This window comes from Vespa crabro, chromosome 2 (genome assembly GCF_910589235.1).
Source record: "Vespa crabro chromosome 2, iyVesCrab1.2, whole genome shotgun sequence".
Lineage (NCBI taxonomy): Eukaryota > Metazoa > Arthropoda > Insecta > Hymenoptera > Vespidae > Vespa > Vespa crabro.
In genome coordinates this window covers 15,348,681-15,373,576 of record NC_060956.1, presented here as the reverse complement: position 1 = coordinate 15,373,576, position 24,896 = coordinate 15,348,681, and the positions used below count along the sequence as shown (strand labels likewise).

Genomic DNA, 24,896 nt, shown 5'->3' with positions numbered 1-24,896 from the left:
TTTTTTTTTTCTTTCAAACGTATCAGATAAAAGGATAAGGTAAGTTCGCACGTTTATTTTGCATATTTTTTTTAATTTTGATAAATTGCTAAGAAAAAAAAGGGAGGAACTAACGAAAAAAGATGAACAACCGTGTATAACAAATTGTGCTCAAAACACACGATTTATTATTAACCTTCGTCCAGCTTTAACAACATACAATATAATGTAATAATAAAAACATATTCGTTAAAATACATTAATAATAGCGACGACGGGAATTGGCTTTGCAACCTGACAGTGTCAGATTCGATTATATTTCACATTATCGAGATATTTTCTTTCATTTTCTATGATAAGTGTAATAAGAATTGAATAGTGCATCGTTGAAAATGGATCGAAGAAGACATGGAGGGAGAAGGAACAATGATTCCACTAACTATCCACTTTCGATCTTCGAAAACTTTCACGGTAAGAAACGATGGAAGCTCCTTTTACGATATAAATCATCCTACCTCGACATTTTTTCTACCTACTTGAAATTGATTGCTAGAAATTTATTCGGAAGTACATCGTGTAATATAGAGATATGACGTGTAATAATTGACGAGTCGGTTCAGTTTTTTTTCTCACTTGTACGCTTATACATTTGATATCTTATATCTTTCGTACTAATTAATTAATTAATCATCAATTTCAAGTAATTAGAAAAGACCATTACCATTATCGGCTTAATAAAATCTGATAAACGTGATAAAAAGAAATAGAACAGTTTATAATGTACGTTGAAATTCTTTATATTAAATAAATAGAATGATGTTGATTGTAAAAGAAAGACGAGAAGAACGTGGACAGTTCGCGGACATATTTTGACGACATAGTTACGGTTGTTCGTGATTTGATACACCGTATACTGTTGCGATTAATTAACGCTAACATTTACGATCGTGTAGAAAAAAGACACTTTCTTTTGATCACTCACAGGCGCGTACACTCACCCACTCGCACACGCACGCGTACACGCAATTATTTATATATATATTTATTCGTAAGTATATGCATATGTATATCGTAGTGCGATCACTCGAGCAAGAATTTATCTAAGACGGTTAGCTGGTAAAAATCATCTCAGCCGTCGCGACTTTACGTCATATCGATAAATATTTGGGGGCTTGAACAAAATTGTTGGCTTCTTCGTTCCGATTGTAAACTATTTTTTATTTTTTTTTTTATTATTGTTGTTGTTTTTGTTCTTTAAAATTCTATTAGACGCGAAGACGTCGTCATTGTCGTCGTCATTGACAAAATTCCAGGGAGACAGGATGACGTACTAAAGGAGTCGTTGGAAGTTTTAAAATTTGCCACGAACGACCAAGAGACGTGTTGCTCGAGAAAATAGACCAATGCGAAGAGTCTTCAAAGTTCGTCGTGTTTCGGCCCACTAAATTCCTCGTGAGAAATGAAACCATTCCTATCTTTGTCCTCATGTTGGAAAATCTCTTCGACAAGTTTGTCGTGGTCGGCCAGCATCTTTTTCACTTCCTCGTTGTCACCAGGACTACCTTGTTCCGCTTCGATCATTTGTTTCTTTAGATATTCGCTGACCTGTATTAACGAATGAACAAATTTCATGAATAAAATATATACTCTTTAATAATTAATAATGACAATTATTGATAAGTATCAAGTTTTCAACTTAAAATGAATATTGTAAGATAACGAATCAATTTTGTTAAAATTATTCGATCGATTTCATTTGTTATTAAATCTTTTTATAAGAGAAAAAGGATGATTGTTCGTTGATTAGTCGACCAACACCCAAAATGAAAAGAAAATGAAAATGATCTTGCCATTGCTCTCACCTCCTCGCGGGAGAGTTGCTTATCGTCGTTAGCATCGATCTCTTTGAAGACGTTTGCGGTTGGTGGCGAATCGCTAATGTTGATGAGTTCAACATCAAACATCAAGGTGGCACCTGTAATCGAATGTTTCGATTCGTTAATGAAATATTTATTTCCTCTTTGATGCTAATAAACGATTCTAAATGTCATTCATAAAATTTAACAAAGGGATAAAAAAAAAGTAATATCGAACGTAATGTTTTTATCAGAATCATCTGATGTTATATCTCGTACATTACGATTCTGTCGTTTTGAGGGAAAGACTCCGTCTGACTCGACCTCGTTGATTGGCCGAAATCCGATCAAAATCCAATACGTCGCTGTCAGCAATTTTTCCGTTCACGATGTAAAGTCTCGTACATATGTATATATGTATGTAGGTATATCCGATAGGTATAACAGAGTTTCCGATTCGCGACGTTGAACATTTATCGAATAGTTCGTTGTTTTTTTTGTTTTATCTGTTCATCCATTCATTCGTACATACGTCAACTAAAATTTCATTCCATTCTCATAGCTTTGAAGTTTTCTCTTTTCGAATCGATCGCTGATTGCCAATCGAAAGTTCTGATTCGAAACCCCATTGAATTATAAAAGAAACATGAAATGTATACAACAAAAGGGAGTGGGGATGGAAGTGGGAGATAATCCTCCTCCCTGAAACATCTTTGGAACGGACGATCATAGAGTTGTTAAATATAATAAGTTGAAATATAGGAATAAGATAATTCGTTGATCAAAATAAAATCATAAGTCGTGATTCGGTCGACTTTTTATGGGATTTCTTTGCCGAAAGTGTTATATATGACAATGTGTCCTACCTTCTAGCAAGTGCATTCTCGTAAATCATTTCTATGGGCTATCGATTCTTCTGTCTCGCGTCGAAATCCTATTTTTTTTTTGCACGTTTTGCACATTTCATACGTACATATATGAAACTGTACATATATAGACGTTTAGGTGCACGTACACGTAGAATAAATCGAAGTAGCTTAGTGAAGCGAGCTGAACAAAAAGAGTGGGGAAAAAACGAGAGAAGAGAGTCAGGTGCTATAGAAAAATCCTGAGAAAAAATGGTACAACGTTTTGCTCGGTAGTGGTCAATATTGACCGTAACTCTTGTTTATAAATCTGATATCCGATAACTCTTATTACCGTTATTACTTTAATTTATTTTCCTTAGACAATGCCGATAAACATCACTAACGAGAAATCGAACTTGATAAGAAGAGAATAAAAAAAAATGCATTTTGTCGCTATTGTTGTTAACAGTGAAGTACGTAGGATCGAAAATGTTCATTTATATCATTTACTCTTTGTATAATAAAATAATAATATAATTACTACATAATTAAGATATCGTTGATACTATTGTTTTGATTTCTATAGAATTTAATTATGCGTTAAATATTGAATAGTATCATTTTCCATATTCATATCCATCGAACGAACCATTGTTCGTTCGATGGATATGAATGAATTTCTCTAATAGCAAATTCTTTTATACGAAATCTATCGTTAATAGATTTCTATAAAAATGTCCAAATCTCAGTAGCAGTTAATGGAATATTTGGCCGAGAGCTAACGAACTGTCGCCGTTCGATTAATGCATGTTCCGCTATTAATTATGGAATCGACCGTCGCGATTAAAGCGGTACTAATGAAATATGCCGTTTAATTATTTCCCGCTCAAACGAGCGGAATTAACAAACGTATGGAGTTTCACATCGTTCGAAGAGTATTTGTATAGAAAAAATCAATATTCCTGCTTATTTGTCTTTTTCTTTCTTTTCATTTTTTTTTTTTTTATGTAAAACAAATTTACGATATAACGTTAACCGAAGCATGTAAAGTATGTACATATATATATATATATATATATATATATATATATATATATATGTATATATATACATTACGACTTTATAAAGTAAATTTTAAGTTTTTTCTTGACCTCTCGTAGGATTCATAAAATTGCTACGTACACGACTAGTCTGCAACGTATCGAAAATGAGAAGCTTCGTTCTTTTACGAGCGTAGCTATCTTAAAAATAAACGAAGCGTGCATCGCTGTCGATTCGAACGAACGATCATGGACAACGGTGTCCCATTTAACGGGCGAAGCTTTATTGGATTTTCATGCAATTGCATTTTGGACTCCCATCTCGATCCTAACGATCTTCTTCCATCCAGTAAGCTGGTAGTATTGTAATGTTTCCCCGATTTCATTTATTCATATTTATACAATCGGCGATCTTTGATATATCCAACGTTTAAGAATTTCAAATGGCTAAACTATATCCTATCCATTAAAAATAATGAACGAACGAGTGATGATTACTCTTCACTTATAAGTTTAAATCGTCTATCAAATAATATCATTGTTAAGGAATTATTATTGTACCTCCAGGTATAACGTTTCCAGCTCCAGTATCACCATAACCAAGTTCCGGTGGGATGACCAACTTCCTTTTTTCACCTACACACATATTCAACAAACCTTGGTCCCATCCTTTAATCACCTGGCCAACGCCCAATTGAAAGGTGAAGGGTTGTTGTCTGTCCAAACTGTAAAATAGTAAAAAAAAAAGACAGTGAAATTCTGTTCGATTCTAAAAAAAGGAATAAGAAAGAAAGGAAGAAGAAAAGCTATTATCGATTTGTGCGACGCAACGTTTCAGAAGCGGTTACGTGTAAATCGTAGGAGGAATCTGTCAAGAGTTGTATATAGGTATGTGTCCATGAGTGCGTGCGTGTGCGTGTTCGCGCACGCGCGTATTCGTGTATATGTATGCGCATGCATTGAGATCGCGTGACTACGCGAAATATTTGGCGCGGAAACGAAAATAACCGATATTTCGACATCGTTCCTGGAAGTGTCAATTTCTCGTCAGCTCGTAAATGGGGAAACCCGTAGGATATATGTACGAATGAGCGATCGTTCTCATTCTCCTCTTCCTCTTCATCAACATCGCAAACTATTGCATACTATGGTACAGGTATACCTTTTCGACGAGAATTGACGAGTTCGTACGGATTGAATGACACCTCTGAGAGACTCATCAACTGAATATGTGTGTGAGTGTGTGTTGTGTGCATGTGTGTGTATGTTCATGTATATTTGTTGTCGAAAAGTTTTTCAACTACGTTGGCATATAGAATGCAGTTAAGTTGATTGCTTTCAATCCGTATTATTTATATATATATATCTCAAAATTATACTATATAAACGTAATTTCTTTTAACTAATTTCTTAAGTTTAAACGTAGTAACATGTTTGTTAAATTAATTACTTTAATTTAACATGTTAGTTGATCGAAATATTCCGCTTGAAGAAATTTAATTAATATCGTCTAACGAGATGGTTTTATTTCTTAAGTTCTTCCTATCTAACATCATTTCATTTTCCTTACATTTATTTGTAGAACGAGCAGTAAATAAGAAGAGGCAAAGTTTAGGGAATAGGTATTTTTGTACACCTCGAGAATCCGACTTATATGACTACGAGTTTCATCAGTCACCCAAAGAAAGATGAAGAGAAAGAGAGGAAAATAAAGAGAGAAGGAGAGAGAGAAAAAGAGAAGAGAATAAGAGAGAGAAAGAGAATAAGAGAGAGAAAGAGAATAAGAGAAAGAAAGAGAATAAGAGAAAGAAAGAGGATAAGAGAAGAGAATAAGAGAGTAAAAGAAAGTGAGAACGTATGAGAAAGAGGCGACGAGTGGTAGAGCATATAAAGATATGAAGAGGGAAAGAAAGGGAGGATGAAAGAAACGGAAAAGAAGAAAGGAAAAGAAAGAGACACGTCCGAGAGTCTGACGTGCGACGAATAAACGCTTTTTTGTCTGTCGTGAAGGAAGGGAAATAACGCGAGAGGAGTGTTGCATGGTGGAATGATATAAGAATGATGGACAGGAGGAAAGAAAGTTGAAAGAAGTTAAAAGGGATGGAAAGAAAAGGAGGAGGAGAAAGAGAGTGTCGAGAAGAACAAGAAAGAGGAAAGAGAAGAAGGAAGAGGAGTTAAGAGAGGGAGAGGAGTAAAGTAAAGAGAGAAAAAATTGCTATGGGATAGCAAGAACCAAGCGATGAAAAATTCGAAAAGATCGTTCCTTTGGATACATATACAGCCATATACTATACATATCTTTTACGTAGGAGCATTCTTACAGAAGGCAAAGTTTTCGTGCGTGTCGCGCTGTGTAACTTTAAATATTCAAATGGATCCTCGAGTGGTAACTTGCCGTCCACGTACATACATACATGTATATATACATACATGTATACATACATATATATATATATATATATATATATATATATATATATATATATACAGGATATTGCTCGTTTACGAGACTCGACTTTTTCGTCGAGAGTAAAAGTCCTGCAGTGCGACGCAAGAGGATATAGCGTGGGCTAGGATTAGCGACGAATTCTTCTCTTTTCTCTCCTCGCAGTAAAGCAGATCGATATCCGGATGGTTCGACGAACGGTAACGCTTCGACGAGTAATTTCCAACAAAAATAGATGAAGATACGACGATAAAATAAAGTTGAGATTGATTTATTCGCTATCGTTGTTGACGCAAGCACGAAGGCTAAATCAAGGTGTCACGAAGAAATGTTACTCAATTAAGAAATAATAATAATAATGATAATAATAATAATAATAATAATAATAATAATAATAATAATAGTAAAAATAATAATAATAATTATCATCATTATCATTATACAACTATATCCTGGTTATACAAGAATTATAAAAAAAATATAATTATCAATAGATATACTATAATCTGAAGGTATTTAAGCATATAGTAGAATGGAAGTTGGTTTTGATCTGTTCCATCGGCAAATCCCGATGTAAAATATTGAGAAAATAAAGGAAAATAATAATAATAATAACGATAAAGCGAGGATAAAAAAGAAAAAGAAAATGGAAATTTATATAAATTGTATTCAAAAAGGAGGAAGCTAATAATCTCGTTTCTAATACCCATTCTTACCCTTATTTTTTTTTCCTATTATTCCATTTCCCAAAATAGTAAAAAAGGAAAGGGAGAATATAGAGAGACGGCAAAAGACGGATAGGGGATGAAAAAGAGTAGAAAGGGATGGTGCGAGGTTGTACCTAGATAGAAGAGAAAAGAAAGCTCCTCTGCTCGTTCCATAGGATAACATTTACATATATTCGTGCACAGGTGGAAAGCGACGGCACAGAAAACATAAATCGCGGGACGGGCGAGCTCTTAAACATAAAGGGCAGAAATAATACACGAGTAGTATGAGCCAGAACGAGAGTTGGGAGAAGGTAGAAAAGAAAAGAATAGAAAAACGTTGAAGGATGATATCGCTATCAAAGAATTTTACCGTGGTCGTTTCGGCCAGCCCACCCTAGGTTAGAACCGGGTCTTGTTAACATATCAAAGGAGTCGGACGATATTTAAATTTATTCCTTCTAGCTCTCCGTACTATATCGGCACAACTTCTCGCGTTATCTCGTGTCCTCTTCGCGAGACTATCTTACATATCAAAGTCCTCACATATATTCATAGGAGTAGTGGGAGATTGACGAGCTCTTTACAAAGATACTACTATTGTATTCTCTTTTCGATCCTTTTATTTCTCTATCTCTTCGAATTGATTCTCTCGCTTTTCACACTACAAAACATAGAGATAGCTAGATAGATAGATATATATACATATGTAGTTCGATAAGAAATTCTCTTTTCTTTTTATCACTACTATAAGAAGATATCACGTAAGATTCCGAAAGGAAGAGTCAGTTTCTTCGATGAAGCAACAGCGTGGAATCAAGTTATTTTTCCGTCGCGGAACATTAAGATCACGGAACTGGTTGTAACGCTTACGTCGAGTCCGTTACATCATTTTTAATGTTCGCTCGAACGGCTCCCTTAAAGCGCCGTTAGCTTGTGCAAAAAAAGAAAAGAGTACCTAGCCGGCAACGTCAGAATTTACTGCGCCATTAAACGTCCTACACAATATGAGTCAGCTGGGATATGCGAACTCCTTTCGAGCGGAAGAGCAAACTATAGTTTTCCCCTTTAATGTCTACCTACTCGAAGGAAACGAGCGAGAAATATGCTAGAAATTCAGCGACTATTCTGTTTTCTTTTTTTTTTTCTTTCTTTTTTCTTTTTTATCTTTTTTCACTTTCTTTCAATTACTTTGATATCGAATGTATAATGAAAAAGAACAAAGGAAACAATCCTTTGACAATGTGGTATACGTAATATTATTATTAGAAAATAAAAAAAAATTACTCTTCGTTTATGCAGTCGTTGAGTGAAGAAAAATTTTAAAAGACAAAAAATACGAAAGCTCAGCGGAAGCAAAAACGTAAACGAAGTTTAACTTTGAACGTTTCAACGTAATGAATCGCTTACTTACAATTACCCAAGATAAACGGTCGCTAATTTATTCTCTATTTCTACCTGCAAATTTGCTCTTTAGTATTCTTTGTCTTATTTCACATTGGATTTTTCTCGCTTTTATTACCATAAAGAAAGAAAAAAAAAAAAAAGAAAAAGAAAAAAGAAAAAAGAAAAAAAAAGAAAAAAAGAAAAAAAGAAAAAAGAAAGTCTGAATTTTTTTCCAGTCACCGTAATTTATTTTTCTCGCAATACCATAGTCCATATTTTTTGTTAATGCTCATATCTACGTTAATTTATGTATATCCACATTAATGACGTTGAACGAGCAAAACGTTGGAAGCTGTCAGCACGATTTAAGTCACGGATTACGGGAACGTCTCGTGTAGTGATGGATATCCGCGATAAAATGAATATGTCCGACACAGAAGAAGGGAGAAGATCGGTTCTTGGGGGAGGATCCGGGGAATGAGAAGGGTGGAACATTTTTCAGGAACGTCTTCTTAGTCTTGTAATACCTTATATTCGTGCATACCGGAGATATTCGTAATCCAGAAGGCATTCATAAATTCCCGTGGTTGGCTCGGAGAAATAGAAATGATGAGAAAAATCTTCATGAGCTTTTCTGAATACTTTTTTTTTTTAGAGAATACCGCTGTCTCTTCGGTTTCCTTTAATCCTTTTTATAAATTTTATCGAAATTAAAAGAAGGAAGGATTCTACGATCGAATCTTAGATTTTGGAAGGAAGGGAGTTGAAGAATAGCGAGTAAAGCGACGCTGTAAATTTTGTCTAGGCTGGTAGGTAGCTTAATGCAGATTTAGATAGGTCCTATGCGCATGCGGCTTTTGGGTCTTAGAGAGTTGGACTAATTAATTTATAGACTGCGCCCTTATCTGTTGCCAGCTGCAGCAGCGCGTTACGAGAGTCGTAGGAGACAGAACATTTGTGTTTGTGTTTGGATCTGTATGTGTGTGTAGAGAGAGAGAGAGAGAGAGAGAGAGAGAGAGAGAGAGAGAGAGAGAGAGAGAGAGACATACGATTTACATGAGCTTCTGCAGCTCGATAGGAAATGCTTGCATACTCGAGCTCGTTAGGTCAGTCGAGCTTGCTTCTCGTCGATGTTAATTGCGTCGCGCGAGCAAACGCGATGCGTCGATTTGTTCGATCGACCGAGAGAAGGAGTACAGTGTGAGCAATCGCGTCGATGGAGAAAATTAGTTTGTACATAGTAGTAGTACATACGTAGGTAATCGATATATCGATTCGATCTCAGGAGATGTATTTCGGAATCTTGAAGGAAAGGAGGTCGTCTTTGATTCGAAGGAATCGGGCTAAGAGAGGAATAGCACGAGCTGAGTCGAGTGGAGGTATCTATGCGGTAGAGCAGGATAGCTAGTGGTCAGAGGATGAGCAGAGGGTGGCTGGCTCTCGGCTGCTTGGAAATAGGGTGTGGATCGCCAGAGTGTTGCGGCTACGGTAGCAGATAGCGTTGCATATTTCATGGTGCACCGTAACGTAACGTAACTTAACGTAACGTACGCCTCGCATGGGAAATCCTAACATGGCCACAATGCCCAACTTCTGTCGGAGAGGCTTGTAAGCTCATTCGTTGCCGGTAGCTTCTAGGAAAGGAACCTTCGCCGAGCACAGATGAATCTATTTTCGTTTCTACCGTTCATCTAATCCTCCTTCTTCTTTTTCCATATCTTATAAAACTTAACCTTCTCTTCTCTTTTCATTTTATCTCTCTCTCTCTCTCTCTCTCTCTCTCTCTCTCTCTCTCTCTCTCTCTCTCTCTCTCTCCCACCCTCTATTTATATGCTAGCAACGCGCGATAAAGTCCTCGAAGATTCTTTTGTGTGCTAACTTTTTGCTTCCCCGTATACACTACTATCTACTACTAGATGCTAGACTTCTAATAGTATTTAGAGAGAAAGGGAGGAAGCATTTGAGTGAGGAGAAGGAGAGACTGGGAATTTACGGCACGATCGTGCTCGCGTTTAATCCACCCAATTGAATTTAATCTCAGTAGGACCTTTTTGTACCAGACCTGTTCGTAAAATCCTTCTACTTGCAGGATCTCTCCTTACAGATAGAGCTGAGATAACCGATTTTGTTCGAAGCATGCTGCCACTTTACTTCCCAATAGACGTAGGACGCCCTGCAAACGAGGAAATCTCTAGGAAGATGAAGGAAGTTGTAGCGTGGAAAGGGAGAATAATGGATTTTTGGCAAGTTCTATGGATTGACGAAGAGCTCGGTAGTTTCCTACAAACTCGATCGTTCCAAAGAAAATCTGATTTTGAGAAAGCGCACGACAATAAAACCTGGATTGTGTCAAGAGCTATACGTTAATAGGATTTTGATATAAAGCGTAAATATCTAAAAAAAAAAAGAAGTAGTATATCTTGTAAGAATGACGAATTCCCAGCAATCGTAAACATATAAAAAAATATGAATAGCATTCACAAAATACAATTCGAATCGATAGTTTCTATTCGATAGAATCTTCATTTATGTTTCGTAGAAGCTACGTTACGATACGAAGATTTAACATCGATAAATCAAAGAATTATTCGACCGCGTTAAATTTCTATTAATTTTAAAAGTTTATTAAAAGTTTTTAAAAAGTTTTTAAAGTTTATGTCGAGATAAACGTATTAGATAGAAGAAAGAAAAAAAAAATAATCATAAATTTTTGTCAATGAAACTTCAACAGTATAATACTAACAGGGAGTCACTTAGCTACGAGAGAAAAGCAACTATGAGTAGACGGAAACATGCATCCGTATCCACTTTAGAACTTTTATGCGCCGTCAGAGTGATTTTTTCTCATCAGCAGAGCACGAAACGATAGCATAGAGCCGATTTTATTCGAGCAATAGCGCGATGCAATTTCAACACGGCCGTCCTACGTAGTATGCAATTCGTACTTTCCCCTCGGCCGCCATTAAATTCATATTTGCTGTGGAGCGAGGAGAGAATTCCGTCAACGAGCGTCGTTCCAACGAGCAAAACGATAGCTAGAAAAAGAGAGAATGAACAGAATGGAATCGGTTGGTGTCATCCAGCCGCGTTTCGACGAATCTGTTCGATCGCGTAACGCGTTTTGAAATGCGTCGCGTGCATAACGTGACGTGATTTTCTCTCTCTTTCTTTCTTTTTCTCTCTCTCTCTCTCTCTCTCTCTCTCTCTCTCTCTGCCTCTCATTTATTTTTTTCCAACGAAACCTTCATCGTTGTTGGTTCGATATCGAGCCACTTTTTTTTCTTCATTCTACCGCACGGTTCGAGGAAATAGAGAATATCGCGAGAACGAAGGTCGTTTGGTTCGCGCGAACGAACCGGAGTGTTAACGACGAAAAATGAGTATTTCGAAGCGCTGTAAGCAGGAGGAACATACAGTGAAAAAGCGTGGGACGCGTAATTTCATATACGGTAAATCTGCGGTCCTCGTAAATCGCTTTATGGAAACTCAAGCCGCCATTTTAGCGAAGGATCCAAGTTTTTATAAAAACGTTAAAAAGGGTTTCATTAGTTTCCTTTCAATAATAATGTTGATACGCTTGAAGACTATGTACAATTTTTAATATCTTACAAGTGATTCTAATTCTTATTTTTTTTTTTTTTTATCAATAATCCCTAGCTACATTTTATCTAATTAGATTGACAAACTGTCATATCGTGCAACAGTTTTGTCTTTCTTCTTTTAAAACGAATGAACGTAGGGATGGAAAATTATCAGTTCAGAAAGCTGAAGTAAGAGAGACAGAGAGAGAGAGAGAGAGAGAGAGAGAGAGAGAGAGAAGAGACGATGAAACATTTACAATTCTCAAGGACTTTCATGTTATATCCAGCGGGAGAAGACAAGGAAACGCAAGCACTGCCGCGTGGAATCTTCCAGCTTGCTCGTATATCAGATACGGATGCGAGATGGCGTCCCTCGCACTTGCACCTGCTCTCGTAGTTTTCGTAAAGGTAATAATCGTGAGAGCTCTTTCGCACGTCCCCCGTGCATGCTTCCTACCATTCTGTCACTTTATCTTTCTCCTTTACCTTCACCATCTCTCTCCTTCTCTCTATCTCTTTTTCTTTCTCTCTTTCTCTCTCACTTTTCTCTTTTCTCTTTCCGTCTACACGTTATTTCAACAAGTGTCATAAAATGAAGCCTTTGATTTTAAGAGAATGTATATTTCGGTAAGTATAATATCACACTAGAGACATTATTATACATATATATATATATATATATATATATATATATATATATATATACTTTTAAAATCGTAGTAACGAGTGATTAGAATTTGGTAATATAAAAGTCTCACTGTCTCTTTGAGGAATAAAAATAAGAATAGTGTGTGTGAAAGAGATAGAGAGGGAGAAAAGAAAGGATGAAGATAAGAGAGGTCGATCCCACTCTCGTTATTGTCTTCCCTCCATACATCAGAGACGACGTGGCCTAGCCATTGTCTTCTCTTAGAGTTCTAGACAATTCATATTCTCTCGCCTCCTTTACCGAAACGGCCGCTTGGTTAATGACCGAGAAATTATTTCTCTGCTAATTAAGCTTCCGCGATGTCCAGTTTCGTTTCTCTTTTTTCCTTTTTTTCTCTCTCTCTCTTTTTCTCTTTTTTTAAATAATCAAATATATATATATATATATATATATATATATATGTATATATATTATATATATATTATATATATATTATTTGATTAATTGTCGGAAAAAAACGATTTTAGTAGTCGGTGAGACATTTTTGCGGAAAAGATAAGCGGACGACGAAAGTTTCGCGAGCTCTTTCTTTTTGTCAACCGATTTAGTTTGGAAGCTCTCTTGCTTTCTCACTCACTCTCTCTCTCTCTCTCTTTTTCTCTCTCTCTCTCTCTCTCTCTCTTTCTCTTTCTCTCTGTCTCTTTCTTTCTCTGTTTCTCGTGTATGTGTAAGTGAAAGAGAAAGAAAAAGAAAAAGAAAAAGAGAGAGAAATAAAGAGAGAGAGAGAGAGAGATAGAGTGGAAAAAAGAAAAATTCTTATTGTCTCATCCGGAACGAACGAAGAGAGTCGACGACGAAAAGTTAAATTGGATACGTCGAAGGTAAAGCTTCCGACGAAGACTCAACACGATTAAAAAATCTTCGAGTTAAGACGAAGAGAAAGCGGTGAAGAAAACAACGAAGACATATTTGGAATAACAATAGCAACCAGAAATGTTCTAGAAATTAGAACAGGAGAAAGAGATTACCGAATCAAAGAACGAGACAATTTTTCAGATTCTTTACAAGGGGATTTCACAGAAAGATACCATTTTTTTCTTTTACGTTCATTCGAGATCGATCGATTTTCTCTCTATTTTTCTCTCCCTTTCTCCCTCTCTCTCTCTCTCTCACTCTCTTTTTCTCTCTTTCTCTCTCGCAATTTTTTTTATTTTTCATCTTCTTTACTCTTAACGAATCTTGCGAATGAATGTTCGAACGATTGTTTCGTTTCTAGAAAGAAAGAAAGTAAATAACCACGATTCATTAACCAAAGACTTGATTTAAATCCGTCAAAGCAAATTCAGCACTGTATGATGGAATTTATTCTTCTCTCACTCTCTAGATGACTTCCTCCATGTCGTAGTAACTTTAGAGAACCTTACGCAAGGGTCTGAAGTTTCGCAAAGTAAATAGGCACAAACGAGATCCTAGAAGTAAAAGTAGACGAAACTATGAAGGAAGAAGAAAATGAAGGTGATGCGCCCCTTCCTTATATAACTATGTGCATACATGACACCATACTTCTCTTAATATCGAACTTGTAGATAATAGTGGTTTTCGTAAAAAATATCTAACTTTTTGTGAAAAGACATTCGCAAAGTTTAAGGATTCAATAATGATATGTTCAAGAAGAAAACTATAATCATTTTTTTTTCTTTTTACCTTCTATGTTAAACTCACGTAATTTGACTTTACGCGAATGCAACTGATTAATTTCTTATGGTCCAAGAGAAAATGGATTCATGACTAAAGAAAATCGGTTGGAAGAATTCGAGACAGAAGTTGGATATTTAGTAAATATACATTTTTTATCTATAAGTAGATAGACAAGAATTTATTTTACAGAATTGATCTTCCTTTTTAATGCAATCGTCAGACATCACTAAATCGGGTTCTTTAATATTTACGACGTCTCTAGTTTAGATCTTTCGTATTAATTCTACAAGAATCAGTACGATACGATAATTTTTTAATTTAACACAAGCGTGATATTTCGCGTATAAAGATCGAATCGATTAATACTTAATATTCGATCACGATGTGATCGACCGACTCCAACAGGATTCAAATATGTATTGCAATTATTACATAAACCTAGCCAAGAAAAATGTATAATCTTCTATTTGTCGAATTCAATTTGTTAATCAAAAGCAAGATTTCTGGATTGAGCAATAAATACAAAATTGGTTAGTGGATCCTAGAACTATGGAATCTCACTATTGCCTAGGTACGGGCAGATTGATATAAAGTTAAGAACCATGAGACATATTTATTACATATGAGTCAGAGATCTTCTACTACGTCGCTCTTGTAATCTACACTTTCCCATCACGGTTTGTGTTTATAATAAAGATAGACGAATGAAGATCGGTCCGTAGGAATTAAGGCCAAGGGACTGATATCATCATAACAACGAATAATACTAAAGCTACCATTGGCAGGGAAGCAGATGCAGAGGGTAGCAGATGTGAAATGTGTGATTCTTAGATCCTTTGTCACGGAGAGAGACCATACCTAATAATATTACAAAAATAATTGAACAATCGATTCGGAATATTTTAAGCTTGAGAATCGATTACATTATCTCCAATAATACCACTGTGAAATAAATAAAGAATCGGTTCCTGGGTATGTGAAGCAGAAAGCTGATCTCACTATCTTTCTTTTTTTTCGTATAAAGAAAACAAGAGCCTTTATACAAACGAGACAAGAGGTATAGACATTTATATAAATTTTATAACGAATGGTGTATGATTATACGCGAGCAATTTTCATGTAAAATATATATGTATATACATATATAATCAGAAATTTTTATAATTATGAAAGTTACACACCAATGAAAAAATAAACGATTGAATATTAAATTAAAACTAAGTGATTAACTTACTTTTTAATTTGATTAATTTGATAATGGTATATTTGATTTGGTATATTTGACTTGGTTTATTGTAACATTACAACGTTACAATTAATCACATCTAAGCAAGACGGTACAGTAATACGATTTAGATCTCTGAGAGCCATATAATAACTACGAGGACGAGCTGTTTGCTACTCGTTCTCAAATCGATTTAAATCTAGTTACTATTATCGGTTTTCGTCCAACGGGATCACTTACTTTTCGAAACGACTATTCCCAAGAGCAAAGAGAAGTTCAGCGATTCGTATCGAGAACTTCTATTCTCGATCAGAAATTATGATTGCACATGTATCTCATTATTAAAGAGTGAGAGTCTCTCGCTTTTATATTTTATTAGGCACCTGGATTTCATTAGCAATGGGCCCAATTGATAACTATATTTATTTTGTTCTATGTGATCGGCATACTATTTATATAACTATAAGAAATCAAGAAATAGGGGAGATATATTATTTAAATAAATAGATAAATTGATTTCCAGAAACATTTCTTGTTAATCTATAATCGATTATTCATTGATTGATTTCTCAAAATAGACTAATTTTCTGTTTAGAAAATGTTCTAAAATAATTTGAAAATCAATAAACAACAATTATCAACGATGAGAATATTTTTGCTCTTTCAATAATATAATTCGATTGTATTTTGCTCGTGATTGTGTGATTAAGATTCGTAGGAATTGTTAGTAAAAAAAAAAAAAAAAAAGAAAAAAGTTGTAACTACGAAAAAGGAGATAAAAGAAAAAAAAATAATACATGGCTCGTTTTTCAAAGTTTTCTTTGTCGTCTCAAGAGGTGCATGAAATCTTAATATCCCTTATTACAACACTGTTAATTAACGGTACTCCCAAGCACTCTGGATAACGTATTTCTCCTTTCTCAGCTTGGATATACAGTTACCATATAATGAGAACTTAAACTCAAATACTTGAAGCTCCTGTGACTCGGATATTCTTAAATCATTATACGGATTTTTGTGAAACGATAAAAGAGTTAATACGTACAAATGCGTAAGATACTTACACACACATTTACACACACACACACACTCGTATTGAGTGCACATAGATTGATTGTTATTTTTCACTTATATTATTTTCTTTTTCATCTTTAATTAATACACATTGAGTTGTTTAATGAAAATGCTTGTAAATAGTCTGCTTATGATATTGTAAATTCCAAGTCCACAACATGGTAATATTGTAATAAAATTTTTTATTTATTTATTTATTTTTTTTTATTTATTTATTTGTTTTATATTACTTATCTTTATCATCACATATAAATCTTTCCAATGTTTCTACGAGATCTATATATTTGAAGTATTTATCCTTTACGCGTGAGTTCACTTAAACATTTCTCGTCGGAAACATCGTTGCTGCGGTGTTTTTGAAAGAACGAAGCGAAACGAACATAAAGAGAAAGAACTTAGAAGACGAAAGGCGCACAAAGAAGAAACAGAAGAATGTGGGAAACAAGCCAAAAAAAAAAGAAGAAGGAAATCTTTTTCTTTTGTACCTCAAACCGTTGTCTCTTTTCTCGTTAGTCTTTCTTTTTTCTTATTTCTTTTTTTTAGTTTTTACTTGCGAAAAATGTCTTCGTCGACGTTGGATAGTAGCAAAGGTGTTCTAAAAATGTTAGAGATGTAAAGGACAATCTAAGGGATAGATATAAAAGACAAATGTGAAGGACACTTATGAAATTGTACAAAAAAAAAAAAACAAAAAAAAAGACCTCCATAAGAAATACGTTACATTTATTAGACTCATTTACATAAATACGTTGATACAGATACGATTTCATTGCAACTCGGTCGCATGTAAATCTTTTTTCGTAAGTTCCTTTACAAATCACCTCGTCTCTCACCATTTCCCGAGATTACATCCAGGCGAGGTTACATTTTCCACCATATCTCTCTCTCTTTCTCTTTCTCTCTCTATCTTTCTCACTCTTACACTTTGTTAGAATCTTTTGAAAGTCGAGTCGCAAAGACACATATGTAGTGTCTTTGGTATGTCGACGAAAGCAAGGGAAACCTTTTACTGGTAAACTCAATAAAGAAAGAGAGAGAAAGAGAGAGAAAGAGAGAGAGAGAGAGAGAGAGAATTTTACTTAAGAAAGCAAGAAAAGTACTCGCGATGACCATTCGTTGACATTTTTCAGTCTTCGCACAGTCCGTGAACATACGATTTCGTTTTCTTGATTTTTTTTTCTTTTTACAAAAAAAAAATATATATATATATACATATATGTAGAAGTTTGAATTATAATACAAGAAGTAGTTTTGAATCACCTGTAGGATCAATCAACAACGAGATATAATCGATCGAGTATCTTGTACGGTTATCCAAGCGGCTTCTCTATGAAATCCTGCTCGGCGTTAACTAACCGATAAATTCAGAACGCGTACGCGAGCCGTTCTCCCAAAATAATGTAACTTCGGCAAATTAATGTGGCTCCGGGGATATCGGCTGGATGGGCTAACGTATTTCGTATTCGATATACTCTAGGGCATCGACCATTTTTATTGTTTTATTCGCTTCGCTGATTTATACTATACGTGTATAGAACATTACCACGTATAACTATTATGTTTCAACATATTGTCTACGAAAAATAATGATTTTCTACGAAAAAGATTTCGTGATTTACGTTTAATCCAACAACGTTAATCGTATTCGATAAGTGACATAATGCCACGGCGAAATCCGTATGTATTGGTATTAGGGTATATTTACGTACAAAGTGATAGTGGCCGAACATAAATCGTACTAATAGCATTGCAGCCGCCGATCGGGAATAGTTAATTAAGCGATAAGCGAAATAAATAGCTGTTACTTGACGCGATACTATTATTTACGCAACACCGTGCTTGCAATATCTTCGGTTAATTACATATATTGTTTCATGCGGTTGAACATATTCTATTTATCCCGCGTGCACTGTGTTTTCTCTTATGAGTACTGTTTAATTAAACTTGAAGTATTTAATTAAGCGGAACCGTGTACTCGCTTCGCAACATGTAGTAATGGTGTAGAAAAGTGGGAGGGACAGGGATGGGGAGTGCGAGCGATTAAACGGAATTACTCCGTTGCATGCCAAGTTACAGACGTCTCATGGTGAGAGATGTAAACATACTCACTGAATCTATTAAGAGATAACAAAAGAATAAATGAAGATTGTTTCTCGATCGTATTTGGAAATAGAAAAAAAAATGTTTCCATCCTCGAATGTCTGACAACGAAAATAAAATCTGTCATCTTACTTATCGCCGATAAAAGATAATTTGTTTATTATCGATGAAATGTCGTTCCTTTAACGAGCTATGTTAGACGTTAATTAATCAAATGTAATCAAATTGCAAAAGTATCATTAGTCTTTATATCTTTTAAAATCCATTTTTTATTTATCCATTTACTTCCTATCAATTCCACTAGTGACTTTTCTTCCTGTTACCGATCGATAAATTCGTTGGAATAACAAAGTTTAGAAAGTATTTGAAATCGTTTCGTGACTTAAGAAGAATCTGTTTCGTTACACTTTAATATTCTTATATAATGAAAGACATTTAAAAAAAGACAAAGAAACTTAATAAGTCTATCTGAAATCATTAGATCTTTTTACTATTAAATGTTTTTTTTATATTCGAATTTATTATAACGACGATGCTTCCATAATCAAGTTATTCGAGTACTCAATTTAACTAGCCAATATAATAGGCTAATGTCCTCTGGGATTAGTGTATTAATCGATAAAAGAACGTGATTATTCATTTTTTTTAATTTCTTTCGTTCGTTTATCATAGAAACGTTTAGATCGAATACATTAGTGTTAATCGATATGCGCTTTGCTAAATTAATGCTGCAGAGCCGTAACTTACTTCAAACTTGCTCTTAACTTATAACCGAGGAAAGATTAATCATTGCATTACCATGCGAGCGTTCATCCAAGTCTAGCTTCTAAGAAGAAAGTTAAGACTAAGTTAGGATTAACTTAGAACCGGAAGCTTGACGCACGTGGGACACTGCGATGCGCCATGTCCTGTGCGTCTCAGGTCGCAAAGTTCGAAGGCTAACTGACTCACTTCAAGTACTTCAATGATCTTTCAAGGGACTTTGTAACATTAATCAAATATATTTTATTAAATTCATTAATTGATTTCGTGTGCAATTAAGTAATAATTTCATTAATAAAAATGATAATTAACTCTATGAGTAGATTGCGATTCAAATACATAATGCGTAGATGAAGTTTTAAAGAAAAAGAACAAAGGTACGAATAATACGAAGAAAAAAATGTAACTTTTATTCCTCTGATTTATTTTGTATCATAATCGATATAAATAATAAAATATATCTTACACGAGCCATGATAGTTTCTAATCGGTTGACCTTTATTTTCCCATTGATTTTACATTGAGAACAGTCATTAACGTAGTATCGTTTCGTTTCAATTAGCTTCGAATTTTGCGATAAATGTGTCCATTAACGATCGATTTTTTTTTAAATTGCAAATCAATTCGAAAACGCTTCGAAAAACATTTTAATATCGGCCGAGTAATTCTCGATATATTTTTCATATCAAATGATGTAACCGTTGAAATATTAAAAGTTGGCTTTTTCTATAATCAGTGTCGTATTTTGCACGATAAAAGTTCCACTTTTATCGCTCGCACTGTCGAGGACAAACCGTACTGGATAATAATCCTCGGTAGTGCCGTTAGCAACACAAGCGTACATCTATCCTGCATGGGCATCGTGATGTTCGTTAAAACGACAATATCGGTTTGCATAGAGCTGCGAGAATTTCTGCTAACGTTAACCAAAATTACAGCTGCGTCGCTTCGAATTCTAACAGCGGTGAAGCCGTTAGCACGTTCGCATGATACCGATACATTCGTGTCTACCTATATATTTTCTGCATTTTTCTTTTCCACCCTATCGAAATCTTGACGCGTATTGATAAGAAAAATACAAATATCTATCGAAGAGAAAGCATCCTGTGAATATATTTTCCTTTCTCATCTTTTATCTCGCCGTTATCGACGATATCAACGTGATAAATTGATAATTTATGGCTGGGATAACTTAGGAAAATTTATAGAATAACCATGCTTTCCGTATAAGACGTTTTTTCGGTTAAGAAAATAAAAGATTAGAAAAGAAGCGTAGAAAAGAATAGAGAGAAAGGAAATAAGCTTAGATGAAAACCGGCATTCTAGCGTAAAAACTTTATTAGTTTTGGAAAGGTCGTATTCGAGTTTTACAAAAATCAGAATAAATTTGTAAACGATTTAACGAAATCTCTTTTCTCTTTCTGAAAAGATTTCACGAAGGTTATTCGGTACGCCGCAGCTTTGCCATTTTCCAAAAGAGGTTGACATTAAAGCCGTAGAGTACTCTGGAAGCTTTAACGTTCTACATTCTTCAAGATTTACTACAATATTTTCAATAGATTTGCTTGATTTTATACTTTGCTTTGATCTCCAATGGAATATCGAAAAAGATAAAGAGAAAAATAGAGAAAGATAGATAGATAGATAGATAGATAGATAGATAGATAGAGAAAGAGAGAGAGAAAGAGAGAAAGAGAAAGAGGACGATATTAGAAAGCTTCCAGTTGGTTGTTTTAATTATAAGGCTAATTAAAAAGTGTAACGGAAGAAAGGATAATCATCGTGGTGGCACGTCGACATTCTAATCTCTACCCTTACGTACTTTTCATTTCAATGTAATTACTTGGCAAAGTAATTTAAAGCTGTTTCAGTTGTTGAATCACACCAAAGCCTTTTACTTTCTGCATGCTCGGTATTCTATCTTTCTAATTTAGAGAGTTGAGAAAATATAGAAGACTTTTTCTTCTCTTCCTCTTCATATTCTTCCAATCTTCGTTATAGTCTTCGAGGACAAGAAGCTTCCGTTATGAGCAATAACGTTTTCCTCCAATTTGCTTCTACCGACGTTCGGTAGTGTTCGAAGTTGAAGCCGCAGGGTTCAAGAAAAGAGAAGAGAGATAAAGATAGTCTCCGGGTAACAATCCGCGCTCGTCAGCGCGTTCATAAAGCGATTTCTTACCGTCCTTTCTTCCCTCTCCGCTTCTTCTATCTCGTTTCTTTTTGCTTCTCCACTTGCTTCGTTCGTTCGTTCATTCGTTCCGTCATTCGTTCGTTCGTTCGTTCGTTCCTTCGTTCATAGTCTTCGTCCTTCAGCCGACAATTCTGGTACGCCTTTTAAAGCTTTTCGACGTACTTCCTGGCCTGCGGGATTTCATTTTCCCGGCCATCGGTGTTTCCATCTCCTAAGCTCCTTTGAAGACAAGAGTTTTCCACTCGCGAAATTAATCGCCGTCCATCCGGTTGAACGGCCGGCAAGACAACCCAGACCATCCTAAGCCAGGTGTTTCTTTGTTAAATGAGCAATATCGAGCTCTTAAGTCAATCTCACGGATATTACGATTCCCTTTTCAAACGAATATTTTTCCAGTTAAAAAAACTTATATTCGATTGAATTTTTTTAACAGAAACAAAAGATTATCTATACTCTAAGACGAACGATCGTCTAGAATTTTAATCAGACTACCTATCTAATATATATTTCATTATATTTTTATTTTAATATTTTTAAATATTAAATTATTAAATTAAAATATTAAAATATTTTAAAATTTTTCGTACTTTAAATATTTCGTACTTTATTGATCAAAATTATTGATAAGGAAAATAAATCTTACATTACTTTTATAATATATCTGCCGTTACGATCTTTTAACTATTTTTGTCAAAGGGAAAGATAAATGATGAATGATCCTTCGAAAGTCAAGTATCGTAACGTGATCAACGTGACGTACTTTTTCTATATACATACGTACGTACTTACATGTTTACTTATGTACGTATTGAGAGAAGAGGAGCGAAAGTAACTTTTCGTAGCTTTGAGTCTTCATATAGGTGTTCATGACGATTTTGAGCAGCATCGGCACGCTCGGATGGAAACTCTTAAAACGACGGGAACGTGGAAGAAAGATTTCTCGCTATTGCGAACCGCAGAAATGACGGGCGCCATATTCTACGAGAATTTACGGCGGAAAGCTTTTATGTACCCTTAATCAACATGCCGCACTGCTCTCTCTCTCTTTCTCTCTCTTCCTCTTTCTTCTCTCTTCCTCTTTCTTCTCTCTCTCTTTCTCTCTCTCTCTTTCTCTCTCTTCCTCTTTCTTCTCTCTCTCTCTCTCTCTCTCTTTCCCTCTTTCTCTCCCTTGGGTGCTCTCTCTTCTTCTTTCTCACTTTCCATTCCTCTTCGTTAAAAGCACTACGAAAGCACAAGATTCTGCGATTCGCAATCGCGACTTTTCGTTTCAAGCGTAAACGCCTCTCTTCTCGTTGCGTTCCTTGCAAGCACCATCAAGCTACCCTGTTTTTCCCCTTTTCCTATCCTTAACTATTTTCTTTTACCCTCTTTTTTCTCTTATCTCTCTTATCTTTGAACTTCCTTGAAAATCTATCTTATGTATAAGCGATACATATATGTATATACTTTTACGTATTATTTTTCGCATTACGTAGTATTTTTCGCATTTTTGAATTACCAATATATTGATTGTTATTATCTATATATTATTTTTATTTAAGTTTTAAGTTTTAAGTATTAAGTTGTCCCATAAGTTTCTTTCCTTTTTCTAATATAAAATGAATATACAATGTTTACCATTTAAGATATTATTTATTTTTTTATATAAGGATTCTTTTGCTCTATTATCTTCTTCCATCTCTGAAGAAGCCTCATTATGCCTTTTTTCCAAAATTATTATGTTTTGGATAAGAAATAATCCTGGAGGTGCGCTTTTATTTCGCTGATGTAATTTAAAGCGCTTATCAAGAAGAGAATTTTTTAAGGACAGAAAGAAATAATAATCAGATGGAGCGAGATCTGGAGAATATGCAGGATGCGATAAAACATTCCAATCAAACTGTAAGAGCTTTTCTCTTACCGCTTATGCAATATGTGATCTCCGTCAGTAAGTGCGGAACCCAAACTTCGCAGCGATTAACATATCCCATCTTAGTTGGTTGATTATGCACTGTTTTTTTGAGAATCCTAATGGCATTCACTATCTCGCGCACACTATATCGCGGATTTTCATCAAGCATGGCCTTGATAGGTTCGTATCCGTTGTTTTTGGGCGGCCGCTGGGGGTCATCATCTTCCAGATTAAAATTTCCCCCTCTAAATTTTTTAAACCAATTGCGAACGGTTGTAATAGTTATAGCACCGTCTCTGTATACGATACAAATCTCGTCGACAGTATTCTTTACTACTCTATCACCTTTTTTGAAACAATGAAGCATAACATGCCGTAAATGTCGTCTTTCTCTACCCATGTTTAACGCTGTGGATGAAAGTTTTAAAAGAGACTGTAGCACAAATGAAACGTACTGTAAAAGAGCTCTGGGATGACTGAAACCGATGACATAAACGGCTAATAGATCAGCCTGCATATTTGCATAAGCAGAGCCAGATAAGGCCATTCATAGAGCGATGAGAAAGAAATTTTTGGGACATTCTAATATAATATTGTATTTCCTTTAGTCCCTTATCTTTTTTATATTTGGACTTCATAAATCCATTTATGTATAAATAATACATACATATGTAGGTATGTATATATATCCATATTAAATTGTTATATTTTTTAATTAGCAACATGTTGACTATTATAATCTTAAACTTATCTTTAATTTTATAGTTTTTTAAATTAAGATACAAAATAATTATTATCTTCTTCACGGAAGGATTTTGAGAATATAACATACGAATCTAACACTAGAATATATACATTGATATGTAAATATGTTATATCGCCATATGTAATTTAACATAACCAAAATCGTATGAATTTTCGTACGAAACTCATTGCATGGAAAGGCATGTAACTTCAACAGGGATAACGTTGCCATCCTATTCGAGAACGGATTCTACGCGATATGCCGAGTACAATGATGCATTGGACGTAGGAATAGTAGGTACCGGTTGCGTACATATCCGACGAATTATTCGTTTCGAAAAGCATTAACACAGTTATGGGTTGATCCTATTATTATTGTCATTATTTCTCTTCTACGTTATTACGATTGGTATCAACGAGATCACCCAATCGAACGAATTCAACGTTTAAATTAAACGTATTTGCAAGCTGTTTATATTTATCAAAGGAGAAAAAATAAAAAAATATATAACATATCTAAAAAGTTGTCAAACGAAATTTAACGGATTTTCGATATGTCTTATCATTCCTACGATTTCGAAACCCTTCGTTTAAGTTTTAGTTCAAATTAGTTATACGTGAAACCTCAGCATATAACGAAAAAAGAAATAAAAACGGTCACGTGCTTATAAAAGAAGAAAAATGAACGCGAAGAAGCCAATTCGTGGGAGGTCTGCAAA

General features: G+C 34.8%; 1 protein-coding gene across 1 annotated transcript in view; it reads right to left on the bottom strand.

Moving 5' to 3' along the window:
- Nucleotides 1-135: 135 nt before the first annotated feature.
- Nucleotides 136-24,896, bottom strand: part of LOC124422182 (FK506-binding protein 2) — a 36,969-nt gene continuing 12,208 nt past the window's right edge. The window contains exons 2-4 of the mRNA XM_046958300.1: nt 4,285-4,448; nt 1,842-1,954; nt 136-1,584 (exon numbers count right to left, since the gene is read on the bottom strand). Coding sequence (XP_046814256.1) covers nt 1,396-1,584; nt 1,842-1,954; nt 4,285-4,448 — 466 coding nt within the window. The 3' untranslated portion in view covers nt 136-1,395. The remainder of the gene's footprint in view (nt 1,585-1,841; nt 1,955-4,284; nt 4,449-24,896) is intronic.